The sequence below is a fragment of the Ceratotherium simum genome, chromosome X, assembly GCF_057802395.1.
Source record: "Ceratotherium simum simum isolate JZ-2026a chromosome X, ASM5780239v1, whole genome shotgun sequence".
NCBI lineage: Eukaryota > Metazoa > Chordata > Mammalia > Perissodactyla > Rhinocerotidae > Ceratotherium > Ceratotherium simum.
Window position 1 is genome coordinate 72207767 of NC_141940.1, and position 18146 is coordinate 72225912.

An 18146-nucleotide genomic window follows, 5' to 3' on the forward strand; every position below is an offset into this window, starting at 1 on the left:
TCTTTTGTTGTTTTTTATTTTCTTATCTGTTAGAATTCTTTATATATTAGGGACATTGGCTTATGAATTGCAAGTATTTTTCTCATTTTGTACTTTGTCCTATGACTTTGCCTACAGTGGTTTTTGCAATAAGAATTTTATTGTTTTTATGTATATAAATGTATCAATCTTTTCTTTTATCGCTTCTGATATATAGTTCATAGTTAAAAGGTCCTCTTGCCTCCAAAGTTATAAAATAGTTCTCCCATATTTTTTCTAGTACCTTTACATTTAAATCTTTGATACAATGGCAATTTTGGTGTACAGTGTGAGGCATAGATCCAACTTTTTTTTCAGATGGCTACTTAATTGTCCTAACATCATTTAATAAATAATCTACCTTTATCATATATTAAATTATCAATTTCATAGTACTTTATATATCTTTTATAGTACTTCACGGTTGACTTGTGTTGTAGTAATTTTTACAGCAATAATGTATATGTGTCCCTTTAAAAATAAGCACACATCCTTCTTATTTCTTCATTAGTTCCCTAAGTGTAGCATACTTCCAGAACTTTCAATAGTTATATTAAATCTTTGACTTTATTTTCAGCTATATTGAAGCCCATGAAGAGGGTAAAAGAATGCATTTTGTCAAAACACACCTGAAACTAAGACTTATTCTTGTCTAGGTGTTTGGCTTTCAGGGCTATTATTCATATTTTTACAAGGGTTCTTAGTAAATAACATTCATTTCCTAATGAGAGAGACCTATCAAAAACAGGCATATCCATTATAACACTGAAACAAAAGATTGTTGTCAGTGGCTTTAATTAAAATTAATGTAGGCCTGTCTTTAACATTCCAGAGGACCTGACTGGGACACTGGATTGTATCATGAAGGGAGTGCAACAGTCAGAGAGCTGCTTACTGAACTATATGGCAAAGTTGGAGAAATTCGTCACTGGGGCCTGATCCGATACATCTCTGGAATCTTAAGGAAGAAGGTGGAAGCACTCGATGAGGTACTGTAAATTCTTCTTGAATTTATACCAAATCTAAATGGAGATGTGTTTTAAAATTTGGTTTACATAATTATTTTTTGAGGCAACCACAGCCTCTAATTATTTGAGATGTTGTCTTTCCCACATAAAGTTTCTGATATTCAATTAGCTTTTTGTTTGTGAATATCAAATATACAGTACTGAAGCATATAAACTGTAGACTTATAGAGGTGTTATAAACTATAAGAATTCTAAATCTTAAGAATGAATTTACACTAGGCTAAAAAGTCCTACCTCTTAGGAGATAAAAATACCTCATTATTCCTTCCTATAAATCCCTCTTTTCTGAGCTTCATGGTATTTCCTGAGAAAGAGTTTATCATTAAGTTAACAGAGGAGCAAAGGTTTCTAGGCTGAGAAGAGAAATTTTCGTGGAAATCTGAGGTGTTATGGGAAGGATAATGCTGTTATGCTATCTGTTCTTAGGCCTGCACAGACCTTCTCTCCCACCAGAAACATTTGACAGTGGGGCTCCCTCCAGAACCTCGAGAGAAGACCATCTCTGCGTGAGTACAGTTTTTGGTTGGATTTAATCAAGTTTCTCTGAGTCTTTAAGGAGCAATATGGACTGACCGCAGTTCTCTTGCCCTAATCTGTCAATGAATGATAATGACCTATGTGTGTGAGCTTCTGTCAGAGATACTCAGTGTGAGAATGTTGATAATGACAAGGCAGGGGTAAATGAAAGAGAAAACTCACAGGGAATAGTATTCAAATATATTTTGCTTTCTTGAGGTTTTATTTTGGGTTGGTTTTTTTTTTTACTTATTGGCTTTCCCAAACCTCTCGTTCAAAAACAAACAAAACAAACGGGGGAACTGGAAATAGCACCCACAAAAATCAGCTGTACTCTGGACTTTGTTGCAGGCCTTTCTCCATGGCTTGTAGATAGCTGTTTTCTCCCTGTATCTCTTCACATTTCTGCCCTCTGTGTGTGTCTCTGTATCCAAATTTCCCATTTACATAAGGACACCAGTCAGGTTGGATTAGGGCCCACCTGATATCACTTTAACTTAATTACCTCTGTAAACACCCCATCTTCTTCCAATAAAGTCACACTCTGAGGTGCTAGAGGTTAGGATTTTGACATATAAACTTCGAGGGGACACAGTTCAACCCATAATACGTTGCTCCTGGCTAACATGACCTTTCATAACAAATCAGATCAATTTTGTGACTACTGTGGGCAATCCAAAAGAAGAAAATGGCATGGTCCATACCACATGCCCCCAGAGTGCTTAGTATCAACAGGACAGTCAGAAGTGTGGGAGGAGGTGTGCATACCTGTGTTTGTGTGTGTGTGTGTGTGTGTGTGTCAACTGATGAAACAAGAAAAGCAATAAATAACGTGTGATTGTAAAGTAATAAAATGGCTTCCAAAAGGCACAGCTTAAATTTAGTTTATTACTTTCTAGCCATAATAGTTACTTGTCAAATATTAAGAATTAACCATGAAAGACTAGTCTGGAAGAACATCATGGGGTGAGTTTAAAATAAAATTTTGAAGGAGAAGGGCAATCCAGGTTTAGAGAGGAGAGAGCAGAGCTCTCCTGAGTTGATATGGACCAGAGTGGTTTGGGGAAGCTGAAACTTTGAAGACTGAAAGAACCAGAATGCTACCAGTATGATGAGATTCTGAGGCAGTGACTTGGACTTGGGAGGACCTTTTTTAGTTTGTCAATATGTTTAGGTTTAAGTAGTTGCAGAATTTTGTCTTTCTTCACTGTCTTCTTCCTCAGACCTCTGCCCTATGAAGTACTAACTCAGCTGATAGATGAAGCCAGTGAGGGGGACATGAGCATTTCAATCCTTACACAGGTGAGCAGAATTATAAAGCCTAATCTGGTGATTGATATGTTAAAGTTTGTTTTCAATTGATCTGGCAATTTCTGAAGACCACAAAATAGGCCTTGTGAGACCTAGGCCATAATTTTTTTCTATAACCATTCCATGCACAGGAAATAATGGTATATCTAGCCATGTATATGCGAACTCAGCCTGGCCTCTTTGCTGAAATGTTTCGACTTCGAATTGGTCTCATCATACAAGTTATGGCGACAGAACTGGCCCATGCCCTTCGATGCTCAGGTATTCAACTTAGTAACTATTTTAGGCAGAATTCACTTTGAATATAGGTCTATTGAGTTTTGCATTAGAAAGGAAAGAAAGCTAAAACATTTTTATCAGTAGCTTAGAAGCTGCATATAACAGTCTTGTTCCCATGTTAGTCAATCTCTATTTATACAAGTCAAAGGACTGATATTATGACACATTATATATTAGTTGCACAGCTTCAAAATTCCACCTCTTGGGGGCTCTGTACTCCAAATTACATTCCTTCTAACTCCTAGAGTGATCCAGAGCATGCATTGAACTTGAGTGTGACAGACTGGGTTTGATTCTGATTCAGGCAGTGCAGCTTCTGGACACCAGATTGAGTCACCATGTCAGTTTAATCATAGTGTCAGTATTCTGTCTAGTCAACATCAGGATCAAAGAAAGGAAGACAATATTTCTATTCTTTTTTTTTTTTTTTTTTTTTTTTTTGTGAGGGAGATCAGCCCTGAGCTAACATCCATGCTAATCCTCCTCTTTTTGCTGAGGAAGACCGGCTCTGAGCTAACATCTATTGCCAATCCTCCTCCTTTTTTTTCCTTCCCCAAAGCCCCAGTAGATAGTTGTATGTCATAGCTGCACATCCTTCTAGTTGCTGTATGTGGGACGCGGCCTCAGCATGGCTGGAGGAGCGGTGCATCGGTGCATGCCCAGGATCCAAACCCCAGCCGCCGGTAGCGGAGCACGCGCACTTAACCACTAAGCCACTGGGCCGGCCTGACAATATTTCTATTAATATTTATCTGACAGAACTCTTTGAAATTAACTATAGGTATATTTGGCAAGATAACAGTTTTAGTTAGAAGAATAGCTGGGGCCTGTGGAAGCTGTAGCGGAGAATTATATAAAGTATGTGTTGCGGGGGAAGGGACCCCCGTGCCATGACTATTTTTTCCGTTGGTATTGTTTGATTTCAACAAGAATGGCAAAATTATACAGATAGAGATTGCATACAAAGATAAAATCACAGTTGCAAAACTCAATTTTAGCCATTGTTCCAGTTAAATTTCCCCAAAAGGCTTTAAATTGAGCTGTTAACAAGTAGCTAAATTTATTGGTTTGAGTCTAACCTAAATTACATGAAATAATTTATATTTAAATAACCCTTAAAAGGAGAAAGCTAATGATTATTTTATACCTACCATATGCCAGACACTGTGCTTTTTGCTTTATATTTATATACGTTATCTCATTTAATACTTATAACAACTCTGTGGAGAAGGTATTTTTGTCCCGATACCCGAAGGTATTTTTACCAATAAGGAAACTGAAACTTAGAGAGGTTTTATAACTTGCCCAAAGTTACATAGCTAATAAATAGTAGAATTTGAGCCCAAGTCTTCCTGATTCCAAATGATTTCCAGTTCAGCACAATGTTATAGATTATAGAATATATATATATATATATTCTCTATCTATGGTATCAAGAGATGTTTTATGAGGGTCTGATTATTCAATAATAAACCTCAAAGAGGGATAAACCCCCAAACATTCTTCACTTTTCCTTAATTGCCTGTTATGGATCTTGTTTTTTTTTCTGTGGATTCATCAAACCGATGGCTCTTTATTTCTTATAGGATAAAGTCAAGATCCCTGGGTCTGAAATTCAAGACCCTCAACAGTCTGGCCTCTACTTCCTATTTCAACAATACTTCCCATTAATTTTATCAATCCCCATCCTTGAAGATTGATGTCTCCTCTGATTTCCAAAGCATTTATTGTCTGTACCTCTCATTTAGCACTTAGTATAGCCATGTTTTATTGTTGTTTATATTGTTTACATGTCCAGTCTCTCCCAAATAGTTGGTCAGCCCCTCAAGGTCAAGTACCATGTCATACCTGTTTGTACTAACATTGCTTAAAATCATGACCTACGTGTAGTAAACTCTTAAGTGTCTGATGTTGATGAACAAGTTCAAGTTATCTTCTCAATATTCTTCATAATTTCTTGAATTCATATCTGTTCTCTTTTAAGTCTCTGTATGTCCAAACTGAGAAGTTTTGATTATTTTAGTTCATCTGCATATATATATTCATTGCCTTTCTCTGACTGGCTTCCAGTTCCATTGTTCTCCTTTCATTCTTCCCACCTTCAAATAAAGATTCTACTGAGTACCCTAATGACATGGAAGGGGAGTAAAGAAGAAATCAAGGAACTGGTTAATCAATAAACTGGATAGTCAGTCCTTATATTATTAAGAATCTATTGAAGTATAATACCTAGGCAGTATGGTGCTAGAAATTTATTTTGTAATTTTGTTCTTCCAATCAAGTGACTCAGAAATTTTAAATGCGAACAGAAATAGAGAAAAAATAGGGCAAATATGGCAGACCATTTAGAAATCCCTCTGTCCTAACATTTCTGCTGACTAGCTGAGGAAGCCACGGATGGTCTGATGAATCTCAGTCCTTCAGCCATGAAGAACCTCCTGCATCACATTCTCAGTGGCAAGGAGTTTGGAGTGGAACGAAGCGGTAAGGTTGAATAACTGCATTTCCATTTCAGAGTGTTTAAGTGTCTCATTGATTTTAAAATGTCTTTATTTTATCAGAGGAACCTTTTCCCCCAAATAAATAGAACCCCAATATATGAAACAGTTAAAAGTAAAGCTGTCTTCTGGAATAAGATTTGGAAACCACTGTATGTCTCTTTTATTTTCCTTCAATGATATATCAACTAAATGGATTACTATCATGTTTCGTTTTTAAGTGTTTTATCTATTCCCTTACATTATCATAAGTCTCTACTTTAGGACAACTAACCACTCATATCATCTGAAACTTGCTTCTATTCCAATTGGCAATAATTCAGTAGCACTTATAGTGGTGTGTGTGTGTGTGTGTATGTGTGTGTGTGTGTAGCTGCTACAGTACATCTGATGTGTCCTTTCACCTTTAAATTCAAATACATCTAGGGGTCTATCCAACTTAATCTTCCACCTGCATTTATAGTTTGGCAGTGGTATTTGGTATCGAGTACCTAAAACATCAGAGCAAATGAAAAGGATTATCTCTCATGCTCAACTTTTAAGCTTAGGATAAATAAATATATAATGTCAGATGGATGGATACCAGACCTTAGAGTGGTAAAAAGTTATAAAGCAGTGCTCCTCAAGCTTTACTGTGCGTAAGAATCACCTGGGGATCTTGCTAAAATGCAGGCTCTGATTCAGTAGGTCTGGAGTGGGGGCCTAAGATTCTGCTAACAAGCTCCTAGGTGATGCTGACGTTGCTGGTCTATGGACCACACTTTGAATAGCAAGGCTATAGTTGGTTTTTGGTTTTTTTGTTTTTTGTTTTTGTTTTCAACATAAAAGGAGAACATATATCTAAGTCTTTTAAACATGGTGGAGAAAAAAATTTGAACCTGATTATCTTCTCTCTTTCTCTTTAATCTGCCATGCTATATAGTTCGTCCCACTGATTCAAATGTCAGCCCTGCTATTTCTATCCACGAGATTGGTGCTGTGGGAGCAACCAAAACGGAACGAACTGGGATCATGCAGTTAAAAAGTGAGATAAAGCAGGTAAGACACTACTTGGGAGATTAGCTGAGATATTGTCATGTTTAAGAGCATTCTTTTGGAATCAGACTTTGTTAGGGTCATGTATTTTGTTTCATATCCTGAGTTTAATTTGAGCTTTATTTTTCAGGTGGAATTTCGTAGACTGTCTATCTCAACTGAGAGTCAGGTGAAACAACTCGGGATCCTTTAACACAGTTTTAACCTGCCTTTAGTTCTATATAACATGCATGAGCTCATGACCTTTTTACAAATGATATAACAAGCCACGGAGTAGCTTGTTTGATTCTTCTTTATAGCAATCATTTTGTAGATATCTTTCCTTTTTCTGGACGAAACTATTTTGCTAATTTTAGGAGGAAAGTAATTTGTTTCTGATAGCAAGAGATTGAAACCCTGAGTTCCTCTTGTTAGGATTAACATGTAATTTGGGAATTAATTTTCGTTATGAAACTAGACTTAGGTTTCTTACTTTTAAGAACAGGTAGTAGAGAGAACACCAGATTAGGTGAGGGCCTTTTTTTTTTTTAAATCTATTTTCAGGTATTGTCTTGAAATTAGATTTTTATCATTGTCATGATAGAGATATATGAAAGATATTGTGGACGCATAGAAGAAAAACATCTAAATCAGTCTGAGAGTTGTTGGAAGTCACCAAACATCATATGGTAGCCTCTTACTCATTTTTCCCTGCAAATGAGAATAGATGAGTTATTGTGTTATACAAAGAAATAGTTAGCACAAACTTCCATAGCTTCTTTCAAAACTCTGAGAAATCATGTGATTTCAAAGTGTCCAAGTTGAGAAGGTACTGATTTGGTCTCTCCTAGTAGTGCTTTTTATGAAAATTTTTTATTAAAGCTACTCCTCCTACTTTCAAAATAGATTTATGCTAGCTTACAGTATAAAAGTACATCCAGAAAAGGAGAGGTGAAATGGAAATTTTGTTTTTGTTTTGTTTTATTTTGTTTTTTAGGAGTCAGAAACCATTTGGGAAAAAATGAGCCAATGCTTGAAGATTAATTTGAAGTAAACTTAATTTGAGTATATTTATCAGATACCCTTGCAAGGGCAAGAACAGAATGGAATAAGAAAGGGCCTTGTGATAGGAAAATGTTCACTTTACAGATTTTTTCCCAGATAATTTGGGTAATATGAACATTTTCCTATCTGAAAGGTGAAAGAACTACATTTCATACTGTGAAGACTTAAACTGATGTTGTTGGTAGACAGTCCTTGTTTTGGTTGAGAGTGATTGGCTAAATATTTTATAGTTGTTTATAGTCACACAGTATTACTTACAAGTTATATATTTAGAACTTGAAGTCCATGTTCCCAGCTAGATTAATATGATATTAAGGACTTGTTCTGCCCAGCTATATCATTTAATTCTTTTTTTACACATCTACTATCTATAGGACTTCAAGAAAGCCAAAATCATTAGGACTGTAATTTAGAAGATTGAGAGCCCTAAATTTTATTTCCATCCTCACCTGCCTGTCTGGTATTTTGTTGTTGTTGTTCTAAGCCCTTTTCTGTACCACTCACCAACGCCCTCTTTTCTGATTATGGAAAAAATATTTTTAAAGATAGCTTTATTTATTTTACCCTTTACCATGACTTCTAGAGTAAGGCTATTTCATCAGCTTTTTTAATGATAACACGCTGGCTATTTACTTGAGCAGACTGTAATTTTACTCTACTAATAACTTTTAAAAACACAAATAATGGTTGCCTTGCCTCATCCCTTTTAAGATTTTATTTTCTCAACATTTTTTCATACTCCAATGGTGGTCATCTCCTGGGTGTAGGTTTGATGTCACTGTCTTTTCTGGTAACTGCTGTCATCTTGTATTATATACCATTCACAAGTGCTTTGAATATGCTGTTATTTAAATCATGACATATACTGATTGACTGAAAAGAAAAACACAATGAATCAAAAACTAAAATAAGTATAAATCAGTTTCATGTGTGGGGGTGAAATCTTTTCATTACTTTCCCAAAAAGGCAGAGAAGGGGCTTCAACTCCAACCTCTTTTCCATTTCAGAAAACAAAATTCAATTTAATAAGTATTTGTTAAGTATCTGTTTATTCTTTCAATTAATATAATTAATTGCATACCAGCTATGCGCCAGGCACTCTACTAGACAGCATCAGCATCCCCTGGGAATTTCTTAGAAATGTAAATTCGTGGCCCCCACCCTAGGCCTACTGAATCAGAAAGGCTGGGGTGAGGCCCAGCAATCTGTGTTTTAATAAGCTTTCTAGGTGATTCTGACACACTTTTAAGTTTGAAAACCACTGGGTTACGTATTCTTCTGATTATTAATCCATTTAGTAAATATTAATTGAGTGCCAATTTTATGCCAGGCACTGGAAATACAATAGTGAACAAAACAGGTGTGGTCCTTGCCCTCATGAAGCTTACAGTTTAGGAAGACTGATCTCTGATTAAATTTCCTTGGTTTAAATCAATGATTGATAATGGCCTATGATTTCAGATCTCTTAGGCTGAAGAGATTAAGGCCAGATGACAACCAAACAAAAAATAGAAAACTATTGGAAACAATATTGTTATTTCTTTTGACCTTAACCAAATACCCCGTAATGAATTAGTATAGTAAGACTTGGCCAACTCTGTCATATCCACATTAATAAAGGAGGACAGAGGCTTAGAGACATTCATCTAAAAACTCAAAACTATTGATATTTAGTTTTGGAAAATCATCTGAATACACTTTGTGGTTTGACCCCACTATCAGCAGGCTAGCATCTTGATGGTGGAGACAAAGACAATGAAGATAAATCAAATGGCAGTTCATCTACTTGGTACATCAGTGTGATAGTCACTGGTCAATAGAAATGTCTTGGGATACTTTTCTCTTTTACATAGCAATGGTTGGTGATAATAGGCATTTGGCCCAAATTAAAATGTGAGAAGTTCTTTTCTCAGAAAATATTTCTATTCTTTCTAGTTATGTTTATTTCTGAATCTAAACTGTCAAAGAACCACTTTCCCCAGTGTATTTCATCTTTCACTTAGATCAGTTTTTCAAAGATCATTATGTTGTAGCATGTATCAGTACTTCATTCCTTTGTATTGCTGAATAATATCTTATTGTATTGATAGCACATTTTATTTATCCGTTCATCGGTTAATGGACATCTGGATTGTTTCTGGTTTTTGGCTATTATGAATAATGCTGCTATGAACCTTCAGGTACAAGTTTTTGTGTGGACTTATGTTTTCATTTCTCTTAGATATATATCTAGGAGTGGAAGTGCTGGGTCATTTGGTAACTATGTTTAGCATTCTGAGGAACTGCCAAACTGTTTTCCAAAGGGGCTGCGCCATTTTGCATTCCCATTATCAATGTATGAGATTTTCAATTTCTTCATATCCTCGTCAACCCTTGCTATTGTCCATCTTTTTGATTCTAGCCATTTTAGCAGATGTGACGTGGTATCTCATTGTAATTTTGATTTGCATTTCCCTAATGGCTTATGATATTGAGCATCTTTTCATGTGTCTATTGGCTATTTGTTTATCTTCTTTGGAGAAATGTCCATTCAGATCCTTTGCCAATTTGTTAATTGGGTTGTCTTTTTGTTGAGTTGTAAAGGTTCTTTATATATTCTGGATACAAGTCCCTTCTCAGGTATGTGATTGGCAAATATTTTCAGACCACTATGGGTTGTCTTTTCACTTTCTTTTTTTTTTTTTCCTTCTAGAGACCATCAAGCACAGAATTTACTTTCTTGATAGTATCATTTGAAGAACAGAAGTTTTAATTTTGATGAAGTCCAATTTATCTATTTTTTCCTTTTAGTGTCACACCTAAGAAGACTTTGCCTAACCCAATGTCACAAGGGTTTATCCCTATTTTTTGTTTTCAGAGTTTTATAGTTTTAGCTCTTATAATTAGGTCTGTGATTATGTTTGGAGGTCCCTAATACCACCCCCAGGTTTGATGACTCACTAGGAGGACTCACAGCTATAATTTATTATAGCAAAATAATACAAAGCAAAATCAGCAAAGGGAAAAGGTACATTAGACAAAGTCTAGGGAAAACAGGCACCAGAGTTCTCTCCCAGTGGAAGCACACAGGATGCACTTAATTCCCCCTGCAATGAGTCATTTGGTGACATGAGTGATAACATGTATGAAATATTGCCAACCAGGGAAGTTCATTAAAGACTCAGCACCCAGGGTTTTTAATGGGGGCTGGTCACATAAACAGCCTCTGTCTGGCATGTACCAAAACTCCAGACTCCTAGAGGGAAAGCAAGTGTTCAACATAAACCATAGTGTTTGCACAAACAGTTTAGACACAGCAAGCCACTGTTATCAATTCTGGGAATGGTGGGAACCCTCCCACAATCCAGGTTTCCAAATGCCAGCCAAGGGCTAATCTTGTAAGCAGGCCTTTCCAAGAATATTACTTCTGGCCTGTTGTGTTAATTCTTTTCTTCACAACAACCCATGTGAACTTAATTTTTGTGTATTTGAGGTAAGGGGGGGTCCAACTTCATTCTTTTGCAGGTAAATATCCAGTTGTCCCAGCATCATTTCTTGAAAAGACTATCTTTCCCCCATTTAGTTTTCTTGGCACCATTGTTGAAAATGAATTGACAAAAATGTAATGTTTTATTTCTAAACTCCCAATTCTATTTCACTGATCTGCATACCTAGCCTATGCCTATATGAGACGGTCTTGATTATTGTAGCTTTGTAATAAGTTTTGAAATTGAGAATTGTGAGTTCTGCCAACTTTGGTCTTCTTTTTAAAGATTGCATTAGCTATCATGGGTCCCTTGAATTTCCATATGAATGTTAGGATAAGCTTGTCAGTTTCTGCAGAGACTCCAGTTGGGATTTTGATGAAGATTGTGTTCAATCTGTAGATCAATTTTGAGAGTATTGCCATCTTAACAATGTTAAGCCTTCTGATCTGTGAACATAGCATTTCTTTCAATTTATTTAGGTCTTTAATTTCTTTCAACATGTTTTGTAGTATTCAAAGTATATGTTTTACACTTATTTCATTAAATTTATTCTTAAGTATTTTATTCTTTTTGATGCTATTTTTTTTATTGAGATAACATTGATTTATAACATTGTATAAATTTCAGGTGTACATCATTATATTTCGACTTCCGTATAGACTGCATCGTCTTCACCACCAAAAGCCTAGTTGCCATCCGTCACCATACACATGTGCCCCTTTACCCCTTTGGCCCTCCTCCCACTCCCTTCCCCGCTGGTAACCACCAATCTGTTCTCTGTATCTATGTGTTTGCTTGTTTGTTTGATGCTTTAAATGGAATTGTTTTCTTAATTTCATTGTCAAATTTTTGAGTGCTACTGTTTAGAAATACAATTGATTTTTGTATATTGATCTTATATCATGCAACTTTACTGAACTCATTTGTTCTAATTGTTTTTTAGTGAATTCCTTATGTACAAGATTATGTGATCGGAAAATAGAGATCATTTTATTTCTTTCTTTCCACTCTGGATGACTTTTAATTCTTTTCTTGTTTAATAGCCCTAAGTAGAACCTCCAGTATGATGCTGAATAGAAGTAGCAAGAGTAAACGTCTCTGTCTTGTTCTGATCTTAGGAGGAAAAACATTCAGTCTTCAACCATTCATTGTGATGTCAAGCTGTGGGTTTTTTGGTTTTTTGTAGGTACGCTTTATTAGATTGAGGAAGTTTCCCTCTGTTCTTAGTTTGTTAAGTATTTTTATCATGAAAGGATGTTAGATTTTATTAAATGTTTTTCTGCATCTATTAGGATGATGTGGTTTTTATCCTTTATTCTGTTGATAATGGTGTATTATGTTAATTGATGTCCAAATATTAAAACAACCTTGAATTCCTGTAATAAATCCTAACTTCATCATGATGCATAATCATTTTTATGTGTTACTGAATTTGGTTTGCTAGTACTTTGTTGAGGAGTTTTGTACCTGTGTTCATAAGGGATATTGATCTGTAATTTTCTTGTGACGTCTTTGTCTGATTTTGGTATAAGAGTAATACTGGCCTCAAAGAATGAGGAAGTTCCTTCCTCTTCTTTTTTGGAAGAGTTTGTGAAGAGCTGATTCTAATTCTTCTTTAAATGTTTGGTAGAATTAACCAGTAAAGCCATCTGTGCCTGACCTTTTCTTTGTGGGAAGTTTTGTAATTACTAATTTGATATCTTTGTTATAGATCTATTCGGATTTTGTGTTTCTTCTTGAGTCAGTTTGAGTAATTTGTGTCTTTCTAGGAATTTGTCCATTTCATCTAAGATAAGTAATTTGTTGTCATATGGCTGCCGATGGTATAACCTTATAATCCTTTTTATTTCTTTAAGGTCAGAAGTGATGTCCCCTCTTTCTATCCAGATTTTAATACACTGAGTCTTTCCTCTTTGTTTTTGTTGTTTTTTTTCTTTGGTCCGTCTAGCTAAATATTTCTCAGTTTTGTTGATATTTATTGTCAGAGAAACAAATTTTGGTTTCATTGGTTTTCTCTATTGCTTTCCTATTCTCTATTTTATTTCTGTCTCCTCTAATCTTTATTATTTTCTTCCTTCTTCTTTTCCGTTTAGTTTGCTCTTCTTTTTTTCATTGTCTTAAGGTGGAAGGTTTAGTTATTGATTTGAGATCTTTTTTCTTTTTCTTTTTATTTGCTGAGGAAGATTTTCCCTGAGCTAACATGCACTGCCAATCTTCCTCTTTTTTTTTTGTATGTGAGCCACCGCCACAGCATGGCCACTGACAGACGAGTGGTGTCCACGCCCAGGATTCGAATCTGGGCCTCCAAAGCAGAGAATGTGAAACTTAACCACTAGGCCACCGGGGCTGGCCCAATCTTTTTTCTTTTGTAATACAAGCATTAAATTTATCTTTAAGCACTGTTTTAGCTGCATCCCCTAAGTTTTGGTATGTTGTGTTTTCATTTTCATTCATCTCAGAGTGTTTTCTAATTTTCCTTGTGATTTCTTCCTTAACCCACTGGTTATTTAGGGGTGTGTTGTCTAGTTTCTACATATTTGTAAATTTCCCAAATTTCCTTCTGTTATTGATTTCTAATTTAATTTCATTATAGTCAGAGAACACACTTGATGTGATTTCAATTCTTTTAAATTGATTGAGGCTTATGTTATAGTCCATGAGAGCAACAAACTAAGCCATAGACAGCTAGGAGTTTAACAGAGGTAACCAGGGAAAGAGGTAAGACCTCCCAGGTCATCAGTATTTTTATGGCTCTTCTTATATATCACTACTGCTTTCTAAAAGGATTTTACCAGTTTACATTGCTGCTAGCTACTCATAAGTCTGCTAGCTTCATTGTAACCTCTTGGGTGTTACACTTAATTTGTGGTTTATAATTCTGCAGAGTATGTTTATTATTCACTGTGCTATATAATACTTTACAGAGGAACAGAGATAATTCCTTTTTTGACTTAAACAACAGAAATTTATTCCTTGCAGTTCTGAAGGCAGGGAAGTCCAAGATCAAGGTCTGAAGGTTTGGTTTCTGGTGAGGTTGCTTTTCTTGGATTGCAGACAGCTGCCTTCTCTCTGTAGCCTCACACAGTGGAGAAGGAGAAAGAGTGTGTATGCATGGGTGAGCAAGCAAACTCTGGTCTCTCTTCCTCTTTTTTTTATTGAGGTAACATTGGTTTATAACATTATATAAATTTCAGGTGTACATCATTATATTTCGATTTCTGTATATACCACATCATGTTCATCACCAAAAGTCTAGTTTCCATCCATCACCATACAAATGTCCCTTTTACCGTTTTACCCTCCCCACTGCTAACCACCAGTCCGTTCTCTGTATCTGTGTTTGTTGTCATTGTTTTTTTTATCTTCCACATCTGAGTGAAATCATATGGTATTTGTCTTTCTCCATCTGACTTATTTTGCTTAGCATGATACCCTCGAGGTCCATCCATGTTGTTGCATATGGCAAGATTTCATCTCTTTTATGACTCAGCAATATTCCATTATATATATATACACACCATATCTTCTTTATCCATTCATCTGTCGATGGGCAGTTAGGTTGTTTTCAAGTCTTGGCTGTTGTAAATAATGCTGCAGTGAATGTAGAGGTGCATATATCTTTTCAAATTAGTGCTTTTGTGTTCTTTGGGTATATAGCTGGATCATATGGCAGTTCTATTTTTAATTTTTGGAGGTATCCCCATACTGTTTTCCATAGTGGCTGCACCAATTTACATTCCCACCAGTAGTATACAAGGGTTCCCTTTTCTCCAAATCCTCTCCAATACTTGTTACTTCTTATCTTGTTAATTATAGCCATTCTGACTGGTGTGAGGTGATATCTCATTGTGGTTTTGATTTGCATTTCCCTAATAATTAGTGATGTTGAACATCTTTTCATGTGCCTGTTGGCCATCTGTATATCTTCTTTGGACAAATGTCTATTCAGATCCTTCATCCATTTTTTAATCAGGTTGTTTGTTTTACTGTTGTTGAGTTATATGAGTTCTTTATGTATTTTGCATATTAACCTCTTATTGGATATATTATTTGCAAATATCTTCTCCCAGTCAGTAGGTTGTCTTTTAATTTTGTTGATGGTTTTCTTTGCTGTGCAAAAGCATTTTCGTTTGATTTAGTCCCATTGGTTTAGTTTTGCTTTTGTTTGCCTTGCCAGAGTAGACATATCCAAAAAGATATTGCTAAGATCGATGTCAAAGAGCATACTGCTTATGTTTTCTTCCAGGAGTTTCATGGTTTCAGGTCTTACATTCAAGTCTTCAACCCATTTTGAGTTAATTTTTGTGTATGGTGTAAGGTAAAGGTCTACTTTAATTTTTTTGCACGTGGCTATCCAGTTTTCCAAACACCATTTGTTGAAGAGACTTTCTTTTCTCCATTGTATGTTCTTGGCTCCTTTGTCAAAGATTAGCTGTCCATAGATGTGTGGGTTTATTTCTGGGCTTTCGACTCTATTCCATTGATCTGTGTGTCTGTTTTTGTGCCAGTACCATGCTGTTTTGGTTACTATAGCTTTGTAGTATATTTTGAAATCAGGGAGTGTGATACCTCCAGCTTTGTTCTTTTTTCTCAGGATTCCTTTACCTATTCGGGGTCTTTTGTTGTTTTATATAAATTTTAGGATTCTTTGTTCTATTTCTGTGAAAAATGTTGTTGGAACTTTGATAGGGATTGCTTTGAATCTATAGATTGCTTTAGGAAGTATGGACATCTTAACTATGTTAATTCTTCCAATCCAAGAGCATGGAATATCTTTCCATTTCTTTGTGTCTTCTTCAATTTCTTTCAGCAATGTTTTATAGTTTTCCGTGTACAGATCTTTCACCTCTTTGGTTAAGTTTATTCCTAGGTATTTTATTCTTTTTGTTGCAATTGTAAATGGGGTTGTATTCTTAATTTCTCTTTCTACTACTTGGTTGTTAGTGTATAGAAATGCAACTGATTTTTGTATGTTGATTTTGTATCCTGCAACTTTACTGTATTCGTTTATTACTTCTAAAAGTTTTTTGGATGATTCTTTAGGGTTTTCTATATATAAAATCATATCATCTGCAAATAGTGACAGTTTCACTTCTTCCTTTCCAATTTGGATCCCTTTTATTTCTTTCTCTTGCCTGTTTGCTCTGGCTAGGACTTCCAGTACTATGTTAAATAGGAGTGGTGACAGTGGGCATCCTTGTCTGGTTCCTGTTCTTAGAGGGATGGGTTTCAGTTTTTCACCAGTGAGGATGATATTAGCTGTGGGTTTGTCATATATGGCCTTTATTATCTTGAGGTACTTTCCTTCTATACCCATTTTATTCAGAGTTTTTATCATAAATGGATGCTGTATCTTGTCAAATGCTTTCTGTGCATCTATTGAGATGATCATGTGATTTTTGTTCTTCATTTTATTAATGTGGTGTATTACGTTGATTGATTTGCGAATGTTGAACCATCCCTGCATACCTGGAATAAATCCCACTTGATCGTGGTGTATAATCGTTTTAACATATTGTTGTATGCGATTTGCTAGTATTTTGTTGAGGATTTTTGCATCGATGTTCATCAGTGATATTGGCCTGTAATTTTCTTTTTTTTGTGTTATCCTTGTCTGGTTTTGGTATCAGGGTAATGTCGGCTTCATAGAATGAGTTAGGGAGCTTCCCCTCTCCTCAATTTTTTGGAAGAGTTTGAGAAGGATAGGTATTAAGTCTTCTTTGAATGTTTGGTGGAATTCACCAGGGAAGCCGTCTGGTCCTGGACTTTTATTTTTGGGGAGCTTTTTGATTACTGTTTCGAATCTCTTACTGGTGATTGGTCTATTCAACTTCTCTACTTCTTCTTGATCCAGTTTTGGAAGGTTGTATGATTCTAAGAATTTATCCATTTCTTCCAGATTGTCGAATTGGTTGGCATATAGCTTTTCATAGTATTCTCTTATAATCTTTTGTATTTCTGAGGTGTCTGTTGTAACTTCTCCTCTTTCATTTCTGATTTTACTTATTTGTGCCTTCTCTCTTTTTTTCTTGGTGAGTCTAGCTAAAGGTTTGTCAATTTTGTTGATCTTTTCAAAGAACCATCTCTTGGTTTTATTAATTTTTTCTATTGTTTTTTTGGGCTCTATTTCATTTATTTCTGCTCTGATTTTTATTATTTCCCTTCTTCTACTGATTTTGGGCTTTGTTTGTTCTTCTTTTTCCAGTTCCTTTAGGTGCATTGTTAGATTGTTTATTTGAGATTTTTCTTGTTTGTTGAGATAGGCCTGTATTGCTATGAAGTTCCCTCTCAGAACCGCTTTCGCTGTATCCCATAAATTCTGGCATGACGTATTTTCATTTTCATTTTTGTCCAGGTATTTTTTGATTTCTTCTTTGATTTCTTCGTTGATCCAGTCGTTGTTCAGTAGCATTTTGTTTAATCTCCACGTATTTGTGGCTTTTCTGATTTTCTTCCTATAGTTAATTTCCAGTTTCATACCGTTGTGGTCAGAAAAGATGCTTGGTATTATTTCAGTCTTCTTAAATTTATGGAGACTTGTTTGATCATATGATTTTTATTCTTCATTTTGTTAAAGTAGTGTATCTTGTTGGTTGATTTTCAGATTTTGAACCATCATGGCATCCCTGGAATAAATCCTGCTTGATCATGTTGTATGATCCTTTTAATGTATTGTTGTATTCGTTTTGCTAATTTTTTGTTGATGATTTTTGCATCTATGTTCATCAGCGATATTGGCCTGTAATTTTCTGTTTTTGTGTTGTCCTTGTCTGGTTTTGGTATCAGGGTAATGTTGGCCTTGTAAAATGAGTTAGGAAATGTGCCCTCCTCTTCAATTTTTTGGAAGAGTTTGAGAACGATAGGTATTAAATCTTCTTTGAATGTTTGGTAGAATTCACCAGAGAAGTCATCTGGTCCTGGACTTTTGTTTTGGGGGAGGTTTTTGATTA

At 35.4% G+C, this 18146-nt stretch overlaps 1 protein-coding gene across 5 annotated transcripts in view; it reads left to right on the top strand.

Annotated features, from left to right (window-relative positions):
* The window catches only part of PHKA1 (phosphorylase kinase regulatory subunit alpha 1), a 119967-nt gene that overhangs the window by 89135 nt on the left and 12686 nt on the right, over window positions 1–18146 (top strand). For 3 of the 5 annotated variants that reach the window (XM_087427796.1, XM_004439826.3, XM_014794886.2), the window contains 7 exons: window positions 851–1007; window positions 1473–1552; window positions 2786–2864; window positions 3005–3134; window positions 5535–5636; window positions 6573–6688; window positions 6816–6854. In XM_087427796.1, coding sequence (XP_087283922.1) covers window positions 851–1007; window positions 1473–1552; window positions 2786–2864; window positions 3005–3134; window positions 5535–5636; window positions 6573–6688; window positions 6816–6854 — 703 coding nt within the window. The remainder of the gene's footprint in view (window positions 1–850; window positions 1008–1472; window positions 1553–2785; window positions 2865–3004; window positions 3135–5534; window positions 5637–6572; window positions 6689–6815; window positions 6855–18146) is intronic. The other 2 variants (XM_004439827.3, XM_004439828.3) reach the window with 1 other exon arrangement.